The following is a 27,305-nucleotide window of genomic DNA, read 5'->3' as shown; positions in this document are numbered from 1 at the left end:
TCTGAGCTGCTGGGCAGGTCATATGTTGAGTTGAAGAAATGTGTGGAGCCCCCCTCTGTGCAAGACATTGCACCACACACTTCATATGCTTTTTTTAAAAAAAGATTTATTTTATTTATTTGAAAGAGTTATAGAGAGAGGTAGAGCCAGAGAGAGTGAGGTCTTCCATTCTACTGGTTCACTCCCCAAATGACTTCAATAACCAGAGCTGAGATGATCCGAAGCCAGGAGCCAGAAGCTTCTTCTGGGTCTCCTACGTGGGTGCAAGAGCCAAAGGACTTGGGCCATCTTCTATTGCTTTCCCAGGCCATAACAGAGAGCTGGATAGGGAGTGGAACAGCCGGGACACGAACCAGCACCCATATGGGATGCTGGTGCTGCAGGCTGGCACTTTAACCCACTGCGCCGCAGCACTGGCTCCTTCATACGTTTTAAAGCATTTACATACCACACAACTCCTGAGAGGTAATTATTGCTATTCCCATTCTTCAGATGAGGAAACCGAGGCTGAGAGAGGTTAAGCAACAGGCACAAGCTACAGAGTGGCAGAAAAAGATGGCGTCAGGATCTTCCTTCACACTTACTCTTTATTCGGTGTTCTTACTACAATAGTAGCACCTGCTCACCACAACTGGTGGAGCAAAAGTCAGCCACTCCCCATGTCCCCACCATGAGCAGTATTCAGCCCCCAGCACTTTCTCCTTGCCGTATGTCTATCGGGTCGGAGGCAGCCTTGCTCGTCTCCGTTGGTTTCCTACGGTGGGATCACACCGTATCTGTCGCTCCGCGCCTCCTTTTCCTGGCCCACCACACCGCTGCCCAGCGGGTTAAATCCGAGCTGAAGTGAGAAGTCAGTGCCCGTTCCCAAGGCCTCCTCCCAGTCGTACGTGGGTGCCATGCTGGCCGCAGGCAGAGGCTGCTGGCTGCAGAGACGGGCACAGTGCTGCGGGGGCAGGGACCCGGCCGGCCTCCCGTGCCGCCTCACCGCGGTCCCGTCTGCTTCCTTCCAGGCCCTGCCCTATGTGGCTCTTCTGATCGTGATGCTGTTCTTCATCTATGCTGTGATCGGGATGCAGGTAGGCAGGGCCACCCGCCGCTGGCCCCGGACCGCCTCCTTGTCTTCCAGTTTCCGGCACCACCTCCTTGCCCTTCCTCCTCTGCCCCTCACTCTTGCTGGCTGGGTTCCCCCAGATGGGTCTCCTCTAGGTAGAGGGGTGGCTGGTCAGTTGTGGGCTATGTACAGAGAGCTTCCTTCCCATGGCCCCAGGCCTGGGTTCTGCCTTTGGTATAGGAAATTGCTCCTGAATTAGGCCAAGACCCAGCCCTTTCTCAGGAAACAGCAGGAAGGGTGTGCCTGACCAGATGCCGTGCTCTGGCCAGGTCTGGTGGCCTGAGGGTGACTGCCCACCAGTGCTGCTCAGTGCAGGCCAGCGACTGGGAGGGCCAGAAGGCAGGCCTGCCCCACCAAATGTGCCACAGTTTTCTGGGGGTCTTCCCTCGCAGACTCCCCGTGCGCCTTCTCCTGCCCTACACCCAGAGCTCCCAGCCTCTCTCCATGTCTCTGGCTGGGTCCCCAAGGTCAGACCTGGGAGGACCTCTCTCTGCACACCCCCACAGCTTTGAGCTTTCCCTCCGTAGCTCCTTCTGCGTGCTCAGTGCAGAAGGACCCAAGGGCTCATGGGCCAACACCTTTTGAGATCACCCTGATACCTGACAAAAGGTGGCTGTTTCTAAGGTGAGTGTCGCTTTCACAAAAAGATCAGGGAGAAAGGAGACCTCGGGTTTCAGAAATGAAATGAGGTTGCCTAAGCCCTGGATCACACATTCCATATCACCCCAAAGCCAAGAGCTCAAGCTGGAAGAGTACGTGGACATACAGAGCTGACACGGCAGAGGGCAGAAGGCAGTGAGCCCCAGGTGCTGCCCAGAAGGAGGGTCCCCATCTCAGCAGCCCCAGCTCACCCTGGGTGCAGGGACCTTTCCCGAGGGTCAAGGGCACTGCTCCCCTTTCCCTTGTGCAGGGGAAGGAATTGGGATCAGAGGCCGGGTGGGCAGCAGATGCCTCCCAGGTTGCATCGTGAGATTGTTTGCCTTGTATGTCAGCCAGTCCCAGAGACACCTGTACCCCTCAAAGAGACCACTGACCCACGGTTGGATGTTAGGACCCTCTGTCTGGCCACAGGTCACCGAGTACCTCTTCCTTCCCCCCCATCAGGTGTTTGGGAAAATCGCCCTGAACGACACCACGGAGATCAACCGGAACAACAACTTCCAGACCTTCCCCCAAGCTGTGCTGCTCCTCTTCAGGTGGGTCTCTGGGACACATGCACACACTCTCACCTGCATGATGCAGCCTGGGCGGAGACGCAGGGCGCCGTCTCCCCAGTTGCAAGCCTCCCCTGTTATTCGACGTGACGTTCCCTCTGTGACACACCTGCTGGCCACCACTGAAACCCCTTTGGAGACCAAAAAGTCAAACCCTAAAAACACACTGGCTGGGAATCTGTATGGGCTCAAGGCCAGGCCTGCCACGCACTGGCTTTCTGACCTTCAGCAAGATACGGAATCTCTGGTCTCAGTTTCCTCGCCAGATAAACACGGAGGTAGAGCCATTGGCCAAGTGCCTGCCGGTTGCTGTGCGCTGAGTTTTATCTCCACGTGAGCCAGCCTCAGGTTGTGATGCCCGCCCCCGGTCTGTCCCAGAGGAACCCAGATGCAGAAATCCTCAGCAGGCTCATTTACCACAGACAAGCAGCGTCTGAACTTGGGAGGCAAGGATGGTTCCACACACAGAGATCGGTAAAGGTGATGCAGCACAGGAAGAATGAAGGGCAAAAGCCACGTGAGCATCTCATAGGCGCAGAGAAGCGTTTGACAAAATTGAGCATCTTTTCATGATAAAAGCCCTTGGCAACTGAGCAGAGGAGGAATGCTCCTCAGCACAATAGAAGCCACCGTGGCCAGCCCAGAGCAGGCAGCAGGCTCAGCGGCGAGTTCAAAGGTTTGCTTCGAAGACCAGGAGCTGTATAAGCAGGGCCATTCTCACTGTTTTTTTTTTTTTTAAAGATTTGTTTATTTATTTGAAAGAGCTAGAGAGAGAGAGAGAGAGAGAGATCTTGCATCTACTGGTTCACTCCCCAGATAGCTGCAACATCCTGGGCTGGGCCAGTCCAAAGCCAGAAGCTTCTTCCAGGTCTCTCATGGGTGCAGTGGCCCAAGCACTTGGGCACATTAGCAGGGAGCTGGGTTGGAAGCAGAGCAGTCGAGACTCCAACTGGCACCCATATGGGAAGTTGGCGCTGCAGGTGGCGGCTTGACCAGGTACACCCCAGTGCCAGCCCCCATTCTCACTCACTGTTTCTATGCAACACAGGACTGGAAGTTCTAGTCAGAGCAATTAGACAAGCAAAAGAAATAAAAGGCATCCAAACAGGAAAGGAAGAAGAGAAATTATCTCTGCAGTTCTATGGTTTTATGTATAGAAAACTTTAAGACTCCAGTAGGAAGTAGGTAGAACTGATAAATGAATTCGGTAAAGTTGTAGGATACAAAATAACACAAAAAATTACTAACATTTATATACACTAACAAGGAGCAATCTGGAAAAGAAATTAAAAATTAATATCATTCACAGTAACATAAAAATACTTAGAAGTGAGCTTAGCCAAGAAGGTGAAATATTCATATACAGAAAACTATAAAACATTAATGAAAGAAATGTTGACAACACAAAGAAATAGAGAAGTATGCCATGTTTATGGATTGAAGAGTTAATATTGTTGAAGTGTCCATACTACCCAAAGTTTTCTATAGATTTGGTGGAATTCCTATCAAAATTCCAGTGACATCTTTCACTGAAATAGAAAGGGAATCCTAAAATTCATATGGAACCACATAAGACCTCCAAATAGTTAAAACAATCATGAGAAGGAAAAGAAAGTTGGAGGTATGATGCTACCCTCAAAATTAGCAACCAAAATGCATGGTCACTACATAAAAACAGACACAACTGACGTAACATATTAGATTCCAGAAACAAACCCACGCATTTCATCCACTGAGGTTCAACAAAGGAACAAAGAACACACACAAGAGCAGGAGTTTGGCACAGTGGTTGAAACACTGTTGGGATGTACAGCATCCCACATCACAGTGTCCAGATTGAGTTCCCATTCCAGCCTCCTGTTAACGTACATCCTGGGAAGCAGCAAGAGAGGACAAAAGTGTTTGTGTCCCTGCCACCTGTGGGAGACCTGGTTTGACTTCCTGGCTTCTTGCTTCAGCCTGTCCCAGCCCTGGCTACCACAGGCATTTTGGGAGTGAATCAGCAGATGGGAGCCACCCCAATTAATTAAATTAAATATGGTTTCTGTTAAAAAATAGAGAGAGAGAGAGAGAGAGAAGGAGGGAGGGAGGGAGAGAGGAAGGGAGACAGGTAGGCAGGCAGGCAGGCGGGTGGGCCGGTGCTGTAGAGCAGTGGATAAAACCACTGCCTGAAGAGCCAGCATCCCGTATGGGCGCCGGTTCGAGTTCCAGCTGCTCCACTTCTGATCCAGCTCTCTGCTATGGCCTGGGAAAGCAGTAGAAGATGGCCCAAGTCCTTGGGCCCCTGCACCCACATGGGAGACCTGGTAGAAGCTCCTGGCTTCAGATTGGTGCAGCTTCGGCTGTTGCCACCAACTGGGAAGTGAACCAGCAGATGGAAGACCTCTCTCTGCCTCTCCTTCTCTCTCTGTGTAACTCTGACTTTCAAATAAATAAATAAATCTTTTTTTTTTAAAAAAAGAAGAATATACAATGGAGAGAAGACAGTCTCTTCTATAATGGTATTGCCAAGAAAGAAAAAAAAATTCTCTCAAAAGAATCAATTAACATCAGACTTTTCAAAATTATGAGGAAAATGTATTTTTGAACCTAGACTCCTACATACAGTCTAATCAGCATTCAGAAACATAAGAACCAAGAAAGTTATTCCCTCATAAAACCCTTCCCTGAAGCAGTTACACAACAGTACTCTTCCATGAAATGAAAAGTGAGTCTAAGAAATAGAGTATGAAGATTAATAGCACAGGTAAAGATATGATAAAGTTTATGGTTATGAGTTGTATGAAGTATAAATAATTGTTCAGAGAAAATATCCACAACTTCAGTCACAATTTGGCAGCATAATCCCCTATTATGCCCACAAATAGGGAGTGAGAAGGTAGACGAATGAGAAGCATGAAACTGTATTAAGATTCTTCTCTTCTTTGGGGAGAAGAAATTGATACTATAATTCTATATGTAACTTTTTAAAACAGATTTTTATTTCATTAAATTGAAAGAGTGATAGTGAGAGGGGGTTCTCCAGAGGAAAATACCTTTGATCTGCTGCTTCACTCCACAGATGGTCCCGAAGCCAGGAACTGGGAGCTCCATCCAAAGTGTGTATAACTATATATGTTAAATACTTGACATTCAGGCCACATGTTTGTCACCGAGGTTAAGATGCCACTTGGAAGGCCTGCCTTGCATAGGAGAGGCTGGGATCCAGGCCTGGCTCTGCTTTCCATTCCAGCTTCCTGCTCGTGTGCACCCTGGGAGGCAGCAGCAATGGATCAAGTGCTTGGGTCCCTGCCACCGTGGGGGAGATCTGGGTTGAACTCCCAGCCTCTGGCTTCCTGCTTGCCTGACCCTGGCTGTTATGGGAATCTGGGGAGCGGATCACTGTATGGAAGCTCTCTGATATCTCTGCCTCTGTCTCTCACTTTTCCCTTTAAACCAATGAAAAGCTACATTTAAAAACATTTAAGTATATTTAAATATCGACCACTAGAAAACAGAGAATGCAATAGATATATTCCAAACCACTGTTGGGGGGTTGCAGAGTGAACAAAGAAAACTTGAGCAATTCATCAAAAGAAGGAAATAGAATGTGGAATTTAGAACAGTGTGGTAAGATGGCAGCAATAGGAGCAAAGATAGTCACAATCACTAAAAAAAATTAGTGACAAATTTCTCTGTTAAAACAAAGTCTATGTTGGATTTAAGAAATGTAACTCTAGCCTATTTATTATAATAGATACAGTAATTTAAGATGCCCTAAAGAGAATGAAAATAAAAGGACGGGGAAGGAATACCAGATGGTGCTTACACTGTAGATGTAGTAGTAGCAGTATCAGAATAAAGAGAACTCCAGGCAAAAGACATCAAACAAGATGAAGAGGTATAAGAAAAACGAGAATTTAGAATTGTCATAAAACTGACAGAGCCCAGCTATGTAATCTGGAAATGAATCAGACATTGATAGAACCATAAGGAGAAAATACACACATGTGCATACACCCACAAGCACACAGTGGGAGGCTTAATTTAGTTCATAAGAATTAACAGATCATGGGGCTGGCATTGTGGCACAGTGGGTTAAGCCACCACCTGCAATGCTAGCATCGCATATGAGTGCCAGTTCGAATCCTGGGTGCTCTGCTTCCTGTCCTGCTCTCTGTAAAATGTGCCTGGGAAAGCAGCAGAAGATAGCCCAAGTACTTTGACCTTTGCCACCCACATTTGCAACTTGGATGGAGTTCCAGGCTCTTGGCTTTGACCTGCCTCAGCCCTGGCCATTGCAGCTATTTAGGGAATGAACCAGTGAATGGAAGCTCTCTCTCTCTCTCTCTCTTTCTCTCTCTCTCTCTCTTTCTCTCTTTCTCTCTCTCTCTCTCTCTCCCCCCCCCACCGTATAACTTTACCTTTCAAATAAATAAATAAATATTAAAAAAAAAGATCAAATAGCAAAAAAAAAAAATACACATACCTTTTGAGCACCCAGAAATATTCATAAAAGTTAGACGAAATTGGGGCCGGTGCAGTGGCTCACTTGGTTAATCCTCTGCTTGTGGCACTGGCATCCCATTTGGGTGCTGGGTTCTAGTCCCAGCTGCTCCCCTTCCAGTCCAGCTCTCTGCTGTGGCCCAGGAAGGCAGTGGAGGATGGCCCAGGTCCTTGGGCCCTGCACCCGCATGGGAGACCAGGAAGAAGCACCTGGCTTCTGGCTTCGGATCAGCGCAGCGCTGGCCGTGGCAGCCATTTGGGGAGTGAACCAATGGAAGGAAGACCTTTCTCTCTCTCTCTCTCTCTCTCTCTCTCTCTCTCACTGTCTATAACTCTACCTATCAAATAAAAAAAAAGTTAGACAAAATTTTGGTCATGAGAAGAATTTGATAAATTCTAAAAATTCTGACTCCAATGTAAGTAAATCAGAAATTAACCATAAAACAATAGTTCCTCCAAATACATTTCCTTAAAATAGTTCTTACTCTTCTAAGTAAATTGAAGCTGAAACTGTAAACTACTTAGAAATGAGAGAGTAATAGTACTGTGTCTTAGGCATATGAGACACATCAATCAACACCAAAGAAAACAGAGCCCAAAATTCATCTATTCCTTAAAAGATTTTATAGTAAAGAAACCAATAAGTGCAAAAAGGAATCAAAATATAACCCCAAGTTATAAACACATACATTTCTTTGTTTGTTTGTTTGTTTTTGTTTTTTTGACAGGCAGAGTGGACAGTGAGAGAGAGAAACAGAGAGAAAGGTCTTCCTTTACCGTTAGTTCCCCCTCCAATGGCCACCACAGCCGGCGCACTGCAGCCAGTGCACCACGCTGAACCAAAGGCAGGAGCCAGGTGTTTCTCCTGGTCTCCCATGGGGTGCAGGGCCCAAGCACTTGGGCCATCCTCCACTGCACTGCCGTGCCACAGCAGAGAGCTGTCCTGGAAGAGGGGCAACCGGGACAGAATCGGCACCCCGACCGGGACTAGAACCCGGAGTGCCAGCGCCGCAGGCGGAGGATTAGCCTAGTGAGCCACAGCGCCAGCCTTTTAAAACTTTAAAAACAAAACAACATAAATTAACCACATATGGAGCAAAAAATAGATTTCATCAATAAACTCTAAAGCTGATTTTCTGAGAAAAAATATATAAGAAAACTTTCATCAAATCCAATTGGAAAAAGACACAAGAACAGGAGTGCAAAAATCAATGTAGTTAGAATGTAGACAAGAGAGTTTTACACGTCTTTTTTTGTGGCAACCTGGAGATGATCAGTTGCCTCAAGATGAAACTGGGGATCTCCTGCCTGTGCTTGTGGGAGAAGGACGTGGCCACCAAAGTTGGCTGCAGACACCTTGGGCAAAGAATGGATGTTGTGAAAGAGCTGACAAATGAAGCTTCCCTGTGTCGTGTGACTGTGTGCACCTGCTACGGGTAAGGGACATTCCTGTTAGAAACCAAGGAGAACTGAAGAAAGAACGGGCGGATTATGACTCCTAGCTTTCTCAGTTTTGTTGTACAAATAGAAAGGCGAGGGTTATTCTGGACTCGGTAGTGATACTCTGGTGCCTCATCAGCTGGGATCCGGAGAACAATCTGCAAACTCCTCGGTCTCTCTAGAAATGTTCCCAAACTGTTGTGCAGAGGCCGCTAAACAAAGACTGGAAAAAGCCTAGGAAAAATGCACTTACGTCTCATGTCTTGCTACTGTACATGTCCCGCAGCAGGGACACAGGGGCGTGCGCCAAGAAATGGCACACCATGACGGGAGGAAGAGCCCAAAGGATGTGTTCAACTTTTGGCCTAGAGAATGGAAACCGAAGAAAAATGCCATGGGCAACTTGTCAAGAGATGGAAGCTGTCCTCTCTGAGAACACTGGTCTCTGAGTATGAGTCCTGTCAAAAATAAGGTTTCCTAGGAATAACAAATAAATAAGATCAGCCCTCAAAGCAAACTACTGCTACTACTACTAACCATCCTGTGGCGGACGTTTAACCTGCTGGTTATGACACCATAACCAGTACCTATGTTCAATTTTTGGCTCCAGATCCTGTCTCTATTTTCCCACTAATGCAGACCCTGGAAGGCAGCAGTGCTGGTGCAAGGAGTTGGGTTCTTGTCACCCACATGAGACACCCAGATTCAGTTCCCAGCTATTGGCATCAGCCTGGCCCAGTTATGGTCACTGTAGGCACTTGGGGGAGTGAACCAGCAGATGGGATACCCTTCTCTCTCTCAAAAAGATAAATAAAAATTTAGAAAAAACGGAAGAGAGTATTATGAACAAATTCATGTCAATACATTTAGAAATCTAAATGAAATGGATACTTTTGTATAGGAAAATAGGAATCACAAAAATCCTAAGAATAAATTTATATCGAAAAGAAAGTCTCAGCCTCCAAAAAGACCCAAGAGCCAATATTTTCCTACTAGACTGTCGAGCCCCAGGCCACCCCTGTGTCACCTGAGCTCTCCAGGAAAGAGAGACGGGGACACCTCCCTGCTCATCAGCACAGACTGATGCCGACAAGGAAATGAGAAAAAAAAAAAAAAAAAAAAAACGCAGGTTGTACATACGAAAACGTAGACGTGTAACTGCTGTTGTTTGTGGGCTAATGAAAGTAGAAAATTCATGCAAATCAACTGAAAACACTTTAACACAATTAACAGGATACTAATAGAATAAAGACAACATGGTACTGCAAGTCTTATCACAAACTATGAGAAAAACTAAACCAAATGATAAGAATTGGAGAGGAAGAAACAAAACTAAATGGCAAAACCTGATTGCCATGGTAGAATATACAACTACAGAAAATATGGAAACTACAGAAAAGTTGAAACTAGGAGTTCATTTAGCCTTGTGTATAACACATCAGTTCTGTTTCCTCTCCATCAACAGCAAACTGATACAACTCTTAAACTAGACCATCTGCAGTGTGCAACAGATACCTAAAAATAATGTAACAAATTTTGTAAAAAATTTGTAAATAAATTTTGTAAAATTACAAAGTGTTATTGAAGACTTTAAAAACTAATATAGTCAGACTGAATGGAGAGGTGTGTCACAGTGGATTTAATAGCACAAAGATGTCAGGATTCCTCAAGCTAATCTATGTTTTAATGAAATTCTATTAAGATTATCGACAGTTTCATTCATAGAAATTGACGCTCCATTGCTAATGTGTCTGTGGCATTGAAAGAAAAATTAACATTAGGACAAACTTGGAAGAGCAAGCTGGAGCTCTCCCAGGGCAGGAAGTGGAGGCAGTGTGGATCCCTGGTGTCAAGACAGATGAGGAGGGGCTGGCACTCTGGCATAGTAGGCTAAGCCTCCACCTGAGATGCTAGCATCCATATGGGCACTGGTTTGTATCCCAGCTGCTCCTGTTCCCATCCAGCTCTCTGTTTATGGCCTAGGAAAGCAGTGGAAGGTGGCCCAGGTGCTTGAGCTCCTGCATCCAAGTGGGAGACCTGGAAGAAACTCCTGGCTCCTAGCTTTGGATTGGCCCAACTGTGGCCATTGCGGCCATCTGGGAAGTGAGCCAGCAGTTGGAAGACCTTTCTCTCTGTCTCTCCCTCTGTCTGTCTGTAACTCTACCTCTCAAAAAAATAAATAAATCTTAAAAAAAAAAAACAACAACAACAACAGACGGTCAAGGAAACCCATGCAGTGCAACAGAGGCTGCCACAAGGCCCAGGCATCTATAGAAATACAATTTATGTAAGAAGAGATATCTCAAATCAGTAAGTAAAGGTGTGCCATTCAGTAAATAGTATTCGAAAAATTAATTATACAGAAAGATAAAAGCATATGCATACCTAATGTTGAACACAAAAATACAATTCAGGTTTATGAGTTATTGTGAAAAACAAGACTTTAGAACCTTTTGAAAAATATAGAGGAAAATACCTTTGTGACCTAGAATAGGGGAGGATTTTTTTTAAAGATTTATTATTTATTTGAAAGGCACAGTTATAGAAAGGGAGAGACAGAGAGAATTTTTTTCTATCCACTGGTTCACATCCCAAATGGCTGCAATGGCCAGGGCTGGACCAGACTGAAGTCAGGAGCCAGGAACTTCTTCTGTGTCTCCCACATGGGTGCGTGGGCCCAAGCACTTGGGCCATCCTCCTCTCCTTTCCTAGATGAATTAGCAGGGAAATGGGTTGGAAGTGGGTCAGCCTGGACTCAAACTGGTGCCCATACAGGATGCTGGCATCACAGGCAGTGGCTTTACCCGCTATGCCACAATGCTGCCCCCTACCAAATGGAGTTTTTAAGCAAGATGCAAAAAGCATAAAATGTAGAAGAAAAAAAGGAATTTGGCTACACTGAAATTTAAGACTTAGATTCACCAAAGTATGCTACAAATAGAGCAAGAGGCAAGCCATAGACTGGAGGAAGATACTTGTAATGCATATAATTACCAAAAGATGGATATATGAAGAAAATATAAAAGATCCTACAAACTGAACAACCAAAATAACCCAGAGTCCAACAAGCCAAAATGTGAACATGCAGTTTAACTGAAGATAAAATTCTCAATTCATTTTAAAACAGCCATTTAATATCATTGCCACTTACTGTATGAATGACATTTTTTAGAATTCACTACTAATACCACAAGTTAATCATCTCTAATAACACTTCTCCCACACTGATGATGGGAGTCAAAACTGGACAAACACTTGGAGAGCAAGAAACGCCTGGTACCAGTGAAGACACATGTACTTTCTTTCTTTTTTTTTTTTTTTAATTTTTGACAGGCAGAGTGGACAGTGAGAGAGAGAGAAAGGTCTTCCTTTGCCATTGGTTCACCCTCCAATGGCCGCCGCGGCCAGCACACCGCGCTGATCCGAAGCCAGGAGCCAGGTGCTTCTCCTGGTCTCCCATGGTGTGCAGGGCCCAAGCACTTGGGCCATCCTCCACTGCACTCCCAGGCCACAGCAGAGAGCTGGCCTGGAAGTGGGGCAACCGGGACAGAATCCGGCGCCCTGATCGGGACTGGAACCTGGTGTGCCGGCGCCTCTAGGTGGAGGATTAGCCTGTTGAGCCACGGCGCCGGCCGACACATGTACTTTCAATTAGCAGTTCCACTTCTAAACAGATACCTATAGTGTGCACATTTATTTCTGTGTTATTTGTAATAGAAAAGGGGGCGGGGGCACATTGTAGCACAGTGGGTTAAGCCACCACTTGAGATGCCTGCAATTCCATATTGAAGTGCCTGGGATCAAGTTCAACCTCCATTTTTAATCTAGCTTCCTGCTAATGAGCCTGGGAGGTCTCAGATGATGGACTTTGCACTTAGGTTCCTGCCACCCATGTGGAAGACCTGGGTGGAGTTCCTGGCTCCTGACTTTGACCTGGCCCAGCCCATGCTGTTGTGGGCTTTTGGGTAGTAAATCAGCAGGTTGAAGGTCTGTCTGTCTTTCCTTCTCTATCATTCTGTCTTTCAAATAAATAAATAAAACTAAAAACAAAATTCTAAACACCCCTTAACAAGACGTTAGATTTTTTAAAAATTAATCTGAGAGGCAGAGACAGGACAGGAGCTCCCAGGTGCTGGTTCATTCCCCAGATGCCCACAGTCAGCTAAGACTGGGCCAAGGCCAAAGCTAGGAGCCAGAAACTGAATCCAGGTGGGTGGCAGGAACCCAAACACTTGAGCCCTCACCACTGCCTCCCAGGGTCTGCACTGGCAGGGAGCTGGAATCAGGAGCTGGATGTGGCTACCAAACCTGGGTACTCTGCTATGGGAAGCAGATACCTTAATTAATCACTAAGCCAAATACCCACCCCTGGATTTTCTTAATGCTATGTTTATAGACTGTACTCCTGTACAGCAGTTAACATGAATGTACTAGAGCTAAAATATACCCAGGTGGCTAAACCTCAAAAATTTAATATTGATAGCAAAAAGGATGAGTTTATAGAAAAGGTATAATGCGTCGCTGTTTAAAACTTCAGAACACTCAGAATAATGCTATATATTTTCATCTTTTATGACTGCATCAGAGCATTCAGGGAGTGATAAACATCACACTCATTCAATAATTCCCCATGGGGAGGGGGCAGGGGGGCTCCAGCTGCATCTGTGAAGTTGGCTTTAGGGATCTTGGGTTCTCTCACCTCTCCCCCAGGTGTGCCACAGGGGAGGCCTGGCAGGACATCATGCTGGCCTGCATGCCAGGCAAGAAGTGCGCCCCAGAGTCTGAGCCCCACAACAGCACAGAAGGGGAGACTCCCTGCGGCAGCAGCTTCGCCGTCTTCTACTTTATCAGCTTCTACATGCTTTGTGCCTTCCTGGTAAGCCAAGGAGGGACTCAACAATGACGGGGCAGCCCAGCACCTTGGTCTCTGCAGCTCATGATCAGGGTAACCCCATCAGAGAAGCTGACTTGGGAAGACTTGAGTTATTAGGAATAACAAAGATACAGGCAGGAAGCCCTGGGCCAGAGCAAGTTCAGCCAGCATCTCTCTGTCCATTCTCGGCTCTTGTCCTGGTGGCGTTGTCTCAGAGGACAGAGGTGATGTATGGAAGCCTAGAGAGAGCTTAAAATCTTTTGGAACCTTGATGAGGAGTGAGGAAAAGAAGATAGCCTGTCCCAGCAACATGGTGTAAGGGAAGATGTCCAGCCTACATGTGGGCTCATTACATACAACTCGCAGGGGAGCCAGGTCGAGTTTATGTCCAAGAGACCCAGGATGTAGGAGCTGGTGTTTAAATGGCAACATGATGCTGGGATTTAGAGATTTTGGCTTCTGCTGTGCAAGGGCACTAGCTGGCAAGGTAGATTCAAGAGGCAAGGGAGTAGGAAAGTCCTCTTCGAGTGCCTCATTTTACTTGTTGTTCTCTACAGATCATCAATCTCTTTGTAGCTGTCATCATGGACAACTTTGACTACCTGACAAGGGACTGGTCAATCCTTGGTCCCCACCATCTGGATGAATTTAAAAGAATCTGGGCAGAGTATGACCCTGAAGCCAAGTGAGTGTCCGTAGGAGAGCCTGATTTCTCACATTGAGAGAGTGGACTGAGTGACCAGATCTGCAGAAGGGTTCAACACAGGTCAACACCAGGTGCATCCACTGGAAACGCTGAACTGCACCAGACCTCAGGGTGGAGGGTCAAGGGCCAGCAAGAGAAGAGGAGGCCAAGTATCTTTGAGTCTGAGACACAACCATCACTTGAGTTGAGTGGATGGATAGGAGATCCTAGTATCAGGAATGAATACCAAGTACCGATGGTCCCTAGCTTACCATGGCTTGACTTAATGATCTTTCAAGTTTACAGTGGTGCAGAAGTGATGCACACTGGGTACAAACCATACTTCAAAGTTTGAATTTTGCTCTTTCCCTGGGCCAGCAGTAATCAGTAGGATCCCTTTTATCAATGCTAGGCAGCAGCAGACAGTGCAGCTTCCAGCAGTGACACAATCTCCACCTGGTGGTAGAGTTCTCCACAATGCACCGTGTCACTAATTTGCTAAGCGACATTTGGTAGATTAGGTGTGTTAAGTGCATTGTTGATTTACAATATTTTCTACTAGTGATCAGTTTATTAGGACATCACAGCTTCATAAGTCAAGTAGAACTCTGCTCTATTCTTGCCTCAGGTCTAAGAACACTCTCATTAGTCAATCACCTTTTAGTCACACTCACTAAATACCTTTTGGTCATATGGTCAGGTGATTAAAGTAGCAAGTACATATTGAGAATTCAATTGCAGTGCTAAAATCCCTTCCACCTTGAACATAGCACTGACACAAAATTGTTCTTTAAAATCTAAACACCTTTGTATTGGTTTGGGAGTTTTACCATTCAGTTCTGTGTGGAGCTGACCAGTAGTGCTCCACCATGGAGAGTTCTTCCTGTACATGGGCCCCTAACTCTCAGGGACCTGTGAGTCCTGGGATGCTGGCAGATTCTGGGGTCCTTTGATGGCTCTTCCTCTCTTTTCTTCTAGGGGTCGTATCAAACATCTGGATGTGGTGACCCTCCTCCGGCGGATCCAGCCCCCACTGGGTTTTGGGAAGCTGTGCCCTCACCGTGTGGCTTGCAAAGTAAGAGAAGACCTGAGTTCATTGGCAAATGAGAAAATAGGAGGGGCAAGATGCTGTTTGTCTTGTGACCCTTTGAGTGAATAAAGATAATATTTTTGGACCTAAAAAAAGCAAGCCTGGGGCAGGTTAGATTTTTTTTTCTTTTCTTTTCTTTTCTTTTTTTTTTTTTTTTTTTTTGACAGGCAGAGTGGATAGTGAGAGAGAGAGACAGAGAGAAAGGTCTTCCTTTTTGCTGTTGGTTCACCCTCCAATGGCCGCTGCGGCCGGCGCATCGTGCTGATCTGAAGCCAGGAGCCAGGTGCTTCTCCTGGTCTCCCATGCGGGTGCAGGGCCCAAGGACTTGGGCTATCCTCCACTGCCTTCCCGGGCCATAGCAGAGAGCTGGCCTGGAAGAGGGGCAACCGGGATAGAATCCGGCGCCCCAACCGGGACTAGAACCCGGTGTGCCGGCGCTGCAAGGCAGAGGATTAGCCTGTTAAGCCACGGCGCCGGCCAGGGGCAGGTTAGATTTTAAGGGTCCTTCTAGACTCTGTTGAGGCACAACTGAGTGAATGCCCCAAGTCTGAGTGGACTCTGCACTCTGTTCTGAATAAAAGACTTGGTCAGCTCAGCAGGCTGGGTCACCTGGGCATCTTGGGTGCATCAGTCAGCTTTTGAAAGCTACTTATGAAGGACAGAGGTTTATTTTGGCTCATGCTTTTGAAGGCTCACAGTCGTAGACCAAGTGGCCCAGCTGGTTTGAAATCTGGAGGAGTTCTCACTGCCAGAGGCCCAAGGTGGTACAGAGTACCACATGGCAATAGGGAGCACAGAGGCATCTTCTATGTCTCTCCTTATAGGGCCATCATCACTCAATCATAGCCTCATCCAATCCAATCACCTCCCCAGATACCACCTCTAAACATTTGATTGGATTAAGTTCCCACCCTCTTAGTGCCGTTGACATAAGACTTTGGGAACCAAGGACACATAGGCCTTTGAGGATATCCAAACCATAGCACCAGAAACTTCCTGGTCCACGGTGCACAGGTTGGGAGGTTTTTTGTTTGTTTGGTTTGTTTGTTTGTTTGTTTTTTTGCCATCTGAGAGCCATGCATTTGCTTCAGACATTTGTGAAGCCCTAAAATGTATGCAAAAGCAGTAAAACACTCAACAGTCTTACCAGGCAGGAGCTCTATCACTTTTATCAGATTCCTGAATGAATCCAAGAAGGAAAAAAGGTTAAGACAAATATCCTCATTTTTAGACACATCACTTGCCCTGAGAGTGAGACCCCCTACATGTGTGCACCCAGGCACACCATGAAGCCCAACAGCAGGAGAGAGTCACCCCCGTACTCTCCCCTGTAATTCCAGCTGCCATGTCACTCCCATTGTCACCATTCTAACACCCCGTGCTGGGTCAGGAACCAAGCACCAAAGAGGAGGGGGTAGAGTCAGAGAGCTGTAGAGAGAGGAAGAAACACAGATGGCAGAAAGATTCAACTCTGTAGGTAATCCACTTGTGGAAAGTGGAGAGTGGAAGAAACCACGGGACTTTCTAATTCTGCTCTGTTTCACTCGAAAAGATTGTATGTTTCCCCAACGCACAAATTAAATGTGAGCTAAAGCTAAAACATGATGGAAACATGAGTAGAGAGGAGTGCCCTGTGGCCGAGACTGAAGCCCAGTCCTGCTGACCTCGCAGTGAGCCTGGGCAGGCTGTGCTGGGCTCGAAGCTTCCCAGTTAACCTGCTATACAGTTCTGTGAGGGCCACAGGGTCCAGTCACTGAGGAAAATTATAACCCCTCCCGGTGCTAAGATTAACAGGAGGCTACCATGGGAGCTGACAAATAGTGTCTTTGACCACACCCTTCACACAGATGCTGTAATGAGCTCCATGCAACTCTCCCGACCCCGTGTGTGCTGTGACACCTGTCATAGCACCTTACAACAGTAGCGCACTTTGGGGGTGGAAAGGAGGGAAGTTGGGGAGGCGGTCCTGGTCCAGCTGGATGTGGAGGCATGCTTGTCAGTAGTCAGAAAGAGGAAGCAGTGTGTCTCCTCCGAGTGAGCCTCCTGTTACCGTTTGTCTTCTCTAGGCTTTGGATGAATGCTGCCTGGCAGGCGGGCACCCTGCGAAAGCCTGGCGCACAGCTGCCTTTGGTCGCAGTGGAGAGCACGCTGTCTCTCAGAGCAGACAGCTAGGCAGGGCAGGGGAGGCTTAACGTTGTTCCGAGGGAGAGAGTCTAACGGGGGTGCATTCCATCCATGCCTGAGCCAAGATGCTCCCCAGAAAAGACTTCGAATACATTTCAGTTTGACCCACACTCATACCCTCCCAGCATTCCTCCGCCCTCGCGGTTCTGTAGGCCTTTTGAGAACCACCTGCTGTGGTCACCAGCTCTGCCTCCCCTTCCCCTCCAGCGCCTGGTCTCCATGAACATGCCTCTGAACAGCGACGGGACGGTCATGTTCAACGCCACCCTGTTTGCCCTGGTCAGGACAGCTCTGAGGATCAAAACAGAAGGTAAAGGTCACCTGTGGGCCACCAGGAGAGCTGCTTGGAAGCCCCAGCAGGCCAACGAGGAGCTCGGCAGGCACTTGGTGCTGCTGGACCCTTCCCGTCCCATGCAGCATGTGTGCAGGGAGACAGGGCGCGTGTGCTCCAAGTGCACAGGGGCTGGGACCGCTCGTGCTCCCTTTGCCTCTTGAGTGGCCTCACTGCCTCCCGCTTCCATACTTGGAGCCCCGGCTTTCCGTCAGACCCAAGCTGTTATTCTGGGTGATGCCTTGAAGCCGTACTATCTGGTTCCAAAAACCTGGAGGGGCCCAGCCACACCAGCAGCAGCGCATGGGTCTCCCAAGAGCTCAACTCCCTTTTGAAATGGAAAAGACCTGTGTTGGGAAGGGGACAGCGTGGCAAGTGGTGGCTGTGCTGGAGGGCGTGGCCTGCCTTTGTGCAGCTATAGGTGAGGGTGAAGACGCCACCTGGGCGCCCCCTTTCAGACCGTTCCCCTGCGGGCCGCATCCCATGGAGGGGTCCCTGCTAATGTGCGCCAAGGCGTCCCGTGGGTTGGTAGCTGCCATGGCTGCGGCAGGGAGTCTGCTGCCCTTACTGGCTGTTTCTGAGCCACTGGGTGGGGAAAGCTGTGTGACATGCACCTGTGCTGCCATTTCTCTCCAAGAGCTTGTCACCCACTGCAGCGTGTGGGCCACAGAGTGTGGCCACAGGCCTCTGCCCTGGCGTCCATTGCGGGTCCTTTTCTGACCCAGCGGCAGGGGTCATTCACTTGTAGCTGAGGTTTGAAGCCCATGGGCACAGCAATTACAGAAAACACAGATGAGGCAGAGTGCGTTTTCCTTGGCCTTCTTTCATTTCAACTTCAGAATCGCGGCTGCCAGTCAGCGCCACCTTCAGTGGAGATGGAATGTATCCCAGCTCTGTCCCTAACCCCAGGCCTGTTAGTCATCTTCTCTGACACTTCTTGCATTTCTTCATTTGTAAAGCAAAGAAAGGTGAGGACCTGTGGGAATTTAGTTCAGTAAGTAGCCTGGGTGGTGCCTCCTTCCAGTAAAATTCTTCCAAGAAGCAACAGAAACATCAGAAACTAAGAGAAGAGAACCAATCCAGCAAGAAACGTGGTAGAATAATAGCTAATCTTTCTTTTTTTGAGGATTTATTTATTTGAAAGGCAGAGTTACAAAAAGGCAAAGGCAGAGGCAGAGAGAGAGAGAGAGGTCTTCCATCCGCTGGTTCACTCCCCAAATGGCTACAATAGCCGGAGCTACGCCGATCTGAAGCCAGGAGTCAGGAACTTCTCCCGGGTCTCCCACATGGGTGCAGGGGCCCAAGGACTCAGGCCATCTTCTACTGCTTTTCCAAGCCATAGCAAAGAGATGGAGCAACCAGGATTCGAACCAGTGACCATATGGGATGTTTGCACTGCAAGCAGGGGCTTTATCCGCTATGCCACAGCGCCGGCCCCTGAGCTAATTTTCAAAAAAAAAAAAAAAGGAAATAGGTCAACTGCTACTACTCCTAAAGTACCAAGGAAACAAAGGCTAAAATGCCAATGCAATAGCAGTAGCCAATGCAATAATTCACTCTGAAATGAGTCTAAATAGATGTACTTTAAAAACAACTCAATAGACATTTAATACACACATGGTGCATATAACATAGGAGATGAATTGGAAGGAAATTCTTCAATATATTAATACTGATAATTACTGAGTGGTGACTTCTGCCTTCTTCCTTACCAAGTTTTCTTCTATGAATATTATTGCACTTATGTTCTATGGAAAGGGTTTCCCTTTCTAAGGGAAGAAGGAATAATGACTTCTGGAAGGAATATGCCGTTAAGACTTAAGGCTTGATGTCACTTCCTGAGGCAAGTTTTTGCTCCATGGTGGAGCAATGAAACACTATTATGCACAAGTCAAGATTCAGCAATGCTGGCGCTGCACCAACAGAACAAACTCAGTGGCACCTGGACATCACCAGCTGGGACAATGCGAAGGAACTACCCAAAGAGGGTCAAACACAGATGGTTAAGTTTGAGGTGCGGATTCCCAAGACCAGGGGCAAAGTTAGTCGTGTGCAAACTACAGCCAAGTTGTGAGCTAAAGAAAGTCTTGTCCACACAAAGATGTCTCAGAATGTCTACCAAGAGTGAGCCCTTACCAAAAACAAGGCCTCCGAAACCTGTTAGAACCCTAGGCCGGGGGGGCAAAGGCACACCCTTGGAAGCAGCTAGGAAGAACTCTGAGCAAACACCTGCCCTCAGCCCTCAGCCCTGAGGCTTTTGAGAGCTTTAGGGACTGGAGAGAGCTGAGCCTTCTGTAGGGACCTGGAGCCGTTGTCACAGTCTGGCAGCAAGGCAGAGAGGCCTTTGTCTTGCAGCATGGAAGGAAAGTGTGTGGAGTAGAAGCATGACCTACATGTTGGTGACGTTGCACAGTCATGCAGATCCTGAGGCTTGAAATGATAGGAAAGACCCTTCGGGAAAATACATCAGTTTCTTTTAAAAAAAAAAGATTTATTTGTTTATTTGAAAGTCAGAGTTACACAGGCCGGGTTGGGGGGGGGGAGGGGTCTTCCATTCACTGGTTCACTCACCAATGGGCCACAATGGCCAGAGCTGCACTGATTCAAAGCCAAGAGCCAGGAGTTTCCTATGGGTCTCCCACATGTGTGTTGGGGCCTAAGGAGTTGGACCATCTTCCACTGCTTTCCCAGGCTATAGCAGAGAGCTGGATTGGAAGTGGAGCAGCCAGGACTCGAACCAGCGCCCATATGGGATGCCGGTACTTCAGGTGGTGGTTTTACTCACTACACCACAGCACCGGCTCTGATACATCAGTTTCCTAGGTCTGCCATCACAGGCGATCCCAACCTGGGGAGCTTAAAACTAAGAAAAGGTTATTCTTTCACCAATCAGGAGACCAGAATTCCAACATTTAGGTGTTGGTGGGGTAGGTTCTTGAGAGAGAATCTATTCCTTGCTTCCCTCCTGGTATCTGATAGTTACCAGCCGTGCTTGGTGTTCCCGGGCGCATGGCAGCACCACTCCAGCCTGTGCTTCCACCATCACAGGGCCCCCTTGCCCTTGTGTCTGTGTGTCCTCTTCTAACAGGCAGCCACCCTAGGCCAGCGTGACCTCATCGTAACTAATGGGGGAAGACCCCATTTCCTACCAGGTAGACATGAATTTGGAGGGGAGGGAATATTATGCAACCATAATATTTCTGCATTATTTATGCAGCTCTCTGGTTGCGTGTGTCATAAATCACTAAGAACCTTAACCCCAAAGGGAACTGAATGCCTCTCTAACTGGAATACCAAGGAGCATTCTTCCAGAGACTGTTTGTACGTGGTGCTCAGATGAGGAGTCCGGGAGCCCATCACCCCCTCTCCACTGCCTTCCAGGCACAGAGGCAGGTTTGACCTCAGGCAGTCTTGTTCTGCACTGCCTGTCCTCTTTAACCGCAGCAACCACTGCCTTTAGTGTCTTGTGGCCACCAACGAAGCACCGCACTCCTTTCCCCTGACTGGTTCTCTGGTCCGTGAGTACAGCCATGGTGTAGCCAGGCTCTCTGCTCAGGATCACACAAGACCAAAATTGGATGAGGTCTCATTCTCTTCTGGAGGCTCTTGGGCAGTGTCTGCCCCCAGGCTCATTCAGGCTGTGGGTGAAATTCATTTCTCCCTATTGCAGAACCAGCGTCCCCCTTTCCCTGCCGGCTGCTGGCTCATAGAAGCTGCCTGTCTGTCTTCTGCTGACACAGTGGGTGTCGGTTTAGGTTTCCGTCCCAGCCAGCCAAAGCCCAACTCTCCCACTGCCCCTCTGCCCCGGACTGGAGAGGACTCCCCGCTTTCAATGGGCTCATGGGATTCGATCAGGCCACCCAGATCATCTGCCTATCCTAAGATCCTAGGTGTCATGGAACTAATCCCATCATGGCAGTGAAGTCTGTGCTACTCCCAGCTGCAGAGATTAGGTGCCCCGTGGAGACTGGGGGTGGGGAGCATCTTAGAGTCCCGCCTCTCCCGCGCTCTTTTGTAGCTGCAGGTTCTGAGCATTCCTCTCCCCAGCCATAACTCCCAATATCCCAGAGGCCACATGGGACAGGCACCAATGGAGCTTGTCTGTCCAGAAGAGGAAGTGGACTCAGAGAAAATGCACAGCCCCAGGACCCAGTCTTCGGATTTCTGCTTCCGCTGGGAGGTTTGGCCACCTCCTCCCTATGGGAGACTGGGAGGGCAGTCTTCACTGACACAGGTGTGCGTCCACGTGTGGGGGAGACTGCCTCTCCTTGTGATCACACAGGATTCCTGTGCATCCCAGGGCGGCCCAGGAGATGTGCCGCTCCGGGGAGCCACCCTCTCTGCTCTCCTGGTGCTGGCCATCGGGGCTGATGAGAGATGCCTGGCCAGGCACTGCCGGGGCAGTGGCTCAGACCCGGGCCACCCACAAGAGAAACAGCATGGCATGTGGGGGACCCCAGGGGCTGGCCTGAGCAACAGGCAGGGAGGAAGGGAAAAACAGTGCTATTGCACAGGACACAGGAGGCAAGGAGGACGGAAGGAAAACTGAGACAGAGAGAGAGAGAGAGAGACGAAGGGCAAGAGGAGGGAGGGGCCACAGGCAGCCTGGGGCAGGGTGTTGTAGGGGGAGGCAGTGAGGAAAGAAGAGACACAAAAATCGGGCTTCTGGAGGGGCCACTGCCGCCATCAGCGGCCCCCTGCTTTGTGCAGAGGGATCCATCCCATCTGGGGCCCTCCAGGGGCTGATGACCCTTCCTCTTGGCACCTCCCCTTCCTCAGGAAACCTGGAACAAGCCAATGAGGAGCTGCGGGCCATCATCAAGAAGATCTGGAAGCGGACCAGCATGAAGCTGCTGGACCAAGTGGTGCCCCCTGCGGGCGGTAAGTGCTTCCTGGCTGTGTGCCCCGGGGTGCTCAGCCACCCACGTGCTTTCTCTGCCTTCCTCTCCGTGGGCTGTAGCATCATTAGAAATGTGGACATAGGCCCTGAGAGTCCACTAGGCCTGCAAGAGGCCTGCTTTCTCCAGACCTTTCCTGTGGGGCTCCTGTGGTTAGAAGGGACAGGGGTACAGCATCCTACGCCAGCTCAGAGCCCCCCTGTCACGTGGGGAATCTGCTGCAGGACTGCAGCCATGGACAGGCACATGCGTGCAAGCTTGGCAGAAATTCCCAGGAAATCCACAAAGTATAGGCTTCCCCAAAAGCCACCGGGCTGATCGCTCTGGGGGCCTGGAAGAAGAATCCTCTGAGATCCTGCCCCTCTTGGTTGAAATTCTTTTTATTCTTCCTAGAGTAGTGTTTCTCAACCTCATCAAGTTCGAAGCCCTTTTTCGTGGCAAATTCTTTTTATGAAGATACTCCAGAATGCGAAAATGGGAGTAAGAGAAAGGTTTATTTCTGTGCAAAAAAACAAAAACAAAAACCCTTGCCTATGTTTTACATAAGACACATTTTCCACAGATTTCTTGAAGAGCCCTTGTATTGTTACTTACTAGAACCCCAAATGAAAATCAAAGATAGTATAATATTCATACACATAGAATTTCCAAAATACTACTATAATGCCTTAAGTCTAATGTAAAACATTCTATAAGGAAATCTTTTCAATGCAAGCTATATTTCAAAATATTTGTGGGTAATGGAACTAAAAGGTAAGTTTACTTTGGTGGAAATCAATTTTTAAAACTGCATAAGGGGTCATCAAAAAGTTGATTAAAAAAGAATACAATGGAAATACTCTGTGTGAATTTCAAAATTGGTTTGCACCAAAATAAACCCTTGCTTTAATTTTTTTAAAAAAGATTTATTTATTTATGTGAAGGCAGAGTTAGCAGAGAGAGGGAGAGGGAAAGGGGAGAGAGAGAGAGACGGGTCTTCCATCCGCTGGTTTATTCCATAACAGCTGGAGCTGGGCTGATCCAAAGGCAGGAGCCAGGAGCTTCTTCTGGGTCTCCCAAGCAGGTGCAGGGGCCCAAGCACTTGGACCATCTTTCACTGCTTTCCCAGGCCATTAGAAGAGAGCGGGATTGGAAGTGGAGCAGCTGGAACTCCAACCAGCACCCATATGGATGCTGGCACTGCTGATGGTGGCTTTACCTGCTAAGCCACAGAAGTGCTATCCCCTGTGCTTTCATTCGTCCTCAGATGTTTTGAAGTACCCCTCGCAGATAAATGCTCAGGCACGGCTATGTCAGAAGTTGTAACTAACTGACGAGCTGCTCCCATGCAGCCACTTGTCATGAACCAGTTAGTGTTAAAGGAAGTAACACAAAGCTGAGTACTGTCAGCACTTTACATTCTTCATCTGCCAGGCAGGGCTAAACAAGTGTGCATACGGGATGTAGATGAGTGTGCACACATGCACACAGGCGCGGGTGCGGAGTGACCTTGTCTGTGACAAGAGTGGAGGAGGTTCAGATACCAAAAGACCACTGCCATCAGGGAAACAGTTTTTCCAAAATGTGAACCCCTCTCGGTCAAGTTCAGACAGCACAGAGTACAGTCTTCCACCAATTCACGCAGCAGTTGTCTTCCTGCAAACCTCCAGGTGTATAAAACCATGCAGGAAATGCTCCAGGCTCGTAAGCAGATGCTTAGCTGAGATCACTATGAACACGTTGCTTGCCCAGACAGGTGTCTGGTACAACGCATAGGTGCCGTTAGAGGACAGAGCCGTGATGTGCTAAGGAGCACATCTGGAGCCCCTGAATGCCAGGAGACCCCAGGTCACTGGGGCCACTGGAAAGCATCCTGTCCTCTTCTGAGGCTCTCCTGAAGAGGTGATTCACCCCTGCTGAGAGCTGCTTCCCAAGGGAATGCAGGAAGGGGCTGAAGCTCACACAGAGGCAAGAGTCACTTGATGTTTTGCACCCGTGATTTTATTTCATTCTCGTAACATTTCTATGGCATTTCTTCAAGGGACGAGATTTCTTAGAAGAAGCTGAATAGCTGGCTCAAGGTGACATGGTGAGGACAGAGCAGATTCAGGATTCAAATCCAGGTCTGAGAGAGCCTGGAACTCCACTTGCCCCACCATGCAGGTCCTCCCCCTACCTCCCCCCTCCTCCCGCCCCCAGCTACCCCGGACAGGGACCTCCAGGGCTTTCTCTCCCACACGGAAGTGAGGGGCTTGTGAGATGGGAGGCCCTTTCCTGCTGTGGACTTGGCTGGTCTTGAGGCATGGTGGGGAGCAGGAGAGCCAGGCAAGCCCCCAGATCTCACCCAGCCAGCTGTCGCCTTCACTGGAAGCCACGACACAGCTGCTCTCGGCCGGATGTGGTCCCCATACAGCTTCCCCATGCTCTAGCTCTCTCACAAGATAGACACTGACTCTGTCACCTGGAGTCTTGGGTGCCCAGCTGAGCAGGGAGGCAGCCAGGCCACACGGCACCAAACCCCACGCATGTGATTTGAAACAAAAACACAAACTCCAAGAGGAGGAAAGCCTCCCTTGCACCAAGCTCTCTCCCTCCGACCTGGAAGCATAACCTTGCTTGCAGTCAGGGCATGGCACTTGAAGCTGTGGAATCAAATGAGAGCTAGCAATGGCAGGTAAGTTACAGAGAGAGAGAGAGAGAGAGAGAGAGAGAGAGAGAGAATAAGGATACATTTACTATTTGCATCAGTTGTTTACAGAAGGAATTTCTGGAAAAATGCTCAAGAAGCTAATTATCTGCTAAGCTATCTGCTGGGAGGTGGTAGCTAAGCAGAGGGCTTTGGTGGGAGAACTCTTTCTGTTTCTGTCTAGGGGCTGTGGGCATGTACCGCCTCCCCCAAAAATCACTGTGAAAAAGTCAAAGAATGCGTGGATGCCCCCTGTCTGCCTCTGACAGCCCTTCCTCTCCTCTGTCCCAGATGATGAGGTCACAGTCGGCAAGTTCTACGCTACCTTCCTGATCCAAGAGTACTTCCGGAAATTCAAGAAGCGCAAAGAGCAAGGGCTTGTGGGCAAGCCCTCCCAGAGGAACGCCCTTTCCCTGCAGGTGAGGGGCTGGGGGCTCAAGGGAGGGGTCTACACCCCAAGGAAAGTCCTGACCTCTGACAGGGTCCCAGGGTTTTCCCAGGATGCCAGAGGCCCTGCCTCTTCCAAAGGAAACTTCCTGAGAGCTCCAGGCCTCTCAGGTGGATGTGTGTGTGTGGGGGGTGATGTAACCCCTTCCCTCCCACAGTCCCTTCACGCACACACTGCCCTGAACAGTCCTGCCTGCTCTCAGGAGTGCAGTGCTGATCCCTTCTGGACGGGTGAATGGACTCTGCATGGACCCATTCCCTAGTGCAGGGAGGGGGTTCAGGGGAGCCGTCCTCTGGTTCGCACACATAGACACACACTCTGGAGATGCACCTGCCCCGTGGAGAAGTGGCAGTGTGGGTGGCTGGGGGCAGCAGTGGCAGGTCCTGGTGCTGGGCGGTGGCAGCTGGCTGGGAAGCCTGTGGAAAGGGTTCGAGGTCCTCACGGGACCCTCTGTGTTCCAGGCTGGCCTGCGCACTCTGCACGACATCGGGCCTGAGATCCGACGGGCCATCTCCGGAGACCTGACAGCTGAGGAGGAGCTGGACAAGGCCATGAAGGAGGCTGTGTCTGCTGCCTCTGAGGATGACATCTTCAGGGTAGGTGGCTGCCACAGGCACGCCCCTTCGCTTTGCAAGGCCCTCAGCCCTGTGGCAGACTCCTCCCACCTGGCCTGGCTCAGCCCTGCCCCTTGGCTGAGCCTGGCTCCATCTCCAGCCAGCACTCCGGGGACGTGGTAGCTGGTCACTGGCTCTCAGGGAAGGGGGAGAGAGCTATTTTCCTAAGGACACATTTCCAAGGTGAACTTCTTCCACATAAAAAGTTGCAAAGTGGTAGCTTCTGGGCCACCTTTAATCTGAAAACCCATTTTCTTGGCCATTATTCGAAAATCTGACAAATTCGAGCAAAAATCCAGGCTTTCAGCTTCTCTTGAAAAAAAAAAAAAAGCAATCAAAAGATTTTGGGCTGCGTTCCCACGTGGCAGCAGAGGCTGGGACGAAGTGGCACTGCCCTGTGAGATGGAGCGTGTGTACTCCAGGTGAAGAAGCCCCCCAGCCCTCCTTCTCCATCCCTGGAGATGGAGGCCACCCGACAGGTGCAGTCATGAAGGCTGTGTGTGTGGGAATGCCAGAACCCCGGCGTCTGGCTCTCTGTCCTCCTCAGCACCCCTGCCTCGCCCTGAAGGTATTTGGCTGCAAGTCCTTCAGTAGCAAGGGAGAACCTGCCCACCGTAATTGTAGGGGGGCCCTGCTCACGCCTGACCCTGCAGCCCCCTGAGGCCAGCCCCTGGCTGTGGACCAGCCCATGTTGCCCATGGCTCATGCTCCTGCTCACCCTCACTTCCATGAGCTGTCCCTCAGCAGGTGGTCTCAGGGACCTGGTATCACATTACCAGTGCCCCACAAGACCCCGGAAACCACGACTCCTCCGCCAGAGCCAGAGACATTCTCAGGTCAGGGCCGCCTGCCCACTCACCCAGGACAAATATAAACAAGGAAGGAGTGCACGGGGCCAGAAAGAGAACACTGGTTCCTAATTTTCAGTGTCCCAGAATCCCCTAGGGGAAGGAAGCCATGGTGGCATTGGCACAGGAGGTAGCTTCTGCTCCCTCATTTCCTAGCTTCTCCCTCTGGGAGCCAGTGGGTTTTTCCTGTGGAAAGTGAGAGGTACAATCTCCGGCCCTCAGCACCCACCGTGCACTGTGCTGTGGAGGGCAGCCACCCCACACTGTCCCCGGGACACAGCCCGATCTTCAGGGGCTCCACTGGGAACTCCCAGGACAGCTGTCACCCTCAACAGCTGCCCTGTGTGACGGGTTCCCGGGATGGGGAGCCAGGATGCTATGTCTGCTCCCTCCTTCTCCATCTGCCTTGGAGGTAGGGG

General features: G+C 49.2%; 1 protein-coding gene across 17 annotated transcripts in view; it reads left to right on the top strand.

Moving 5' to 3' along the window:
- Positions 1–27,305, top strand: part of CACNA1C (calcium voltage-gated channel subunit alpha1 C) — a 631,672-nt gene that overhangs the window by 594,340 nt on the left and 10,027 nt on the right. For all 17 annotated transcript variants that reach the window (XM_062194587.1, XM_062194598.1, XM_062194596.1 and 14 more), the window contains 9 exons: positions 1,011–1,076; positions 2,216–2,307; positions 12,961–13,126; positions 13,681–13,808; positions 14,787–14,883; positions 17,290–17,392; positions 22,193–22,294; positions 25,268–25,395; positions 25,886–26,020. In XM_062194587.1, coding sequence (XP_062050571.1) covers positions 1,011–1,076; positions 2,216–2,307; positions 12,961–13,126; positions 13,681–13,808; positions 14,787–14,883; positions 17,290–17,392; positions 22,193–22,294; positions 25,268–25,395; positions 25,886–26,020 — 1,017 coding nt within the window. The remainder of the gene's footprint in view (positions 1–1,010; positions 1,077–2,215; positions 2,308–12,960; positions 13,127–13,680; positions 13,809–14,786; positions 14,884–17,289; positions 17,393–22,192; positions 22,295–25,267; positions 25,396–25,885; positions 26,021–27,305) is intronic.

The sequence above is a fragment of the Lepus europaeus genome, chromosome 6 (assembly GCF_033115175.1).
Source record: "Lepus europaeus isolate LE1 chromosome 6, mLepTim1.pri, whole genome shotgun sequence".
NCBI lineage: Eukaryota > Metazoa > Chordata > Mammalia > Lagomorpha > Leporidae > Lepus > Lepus europaeus.
The sequence above is the reverse complement of the archived record's forward strand: the minus strand, read 5'-3'. Positions and strand labels throughout refer to the sequence as shown.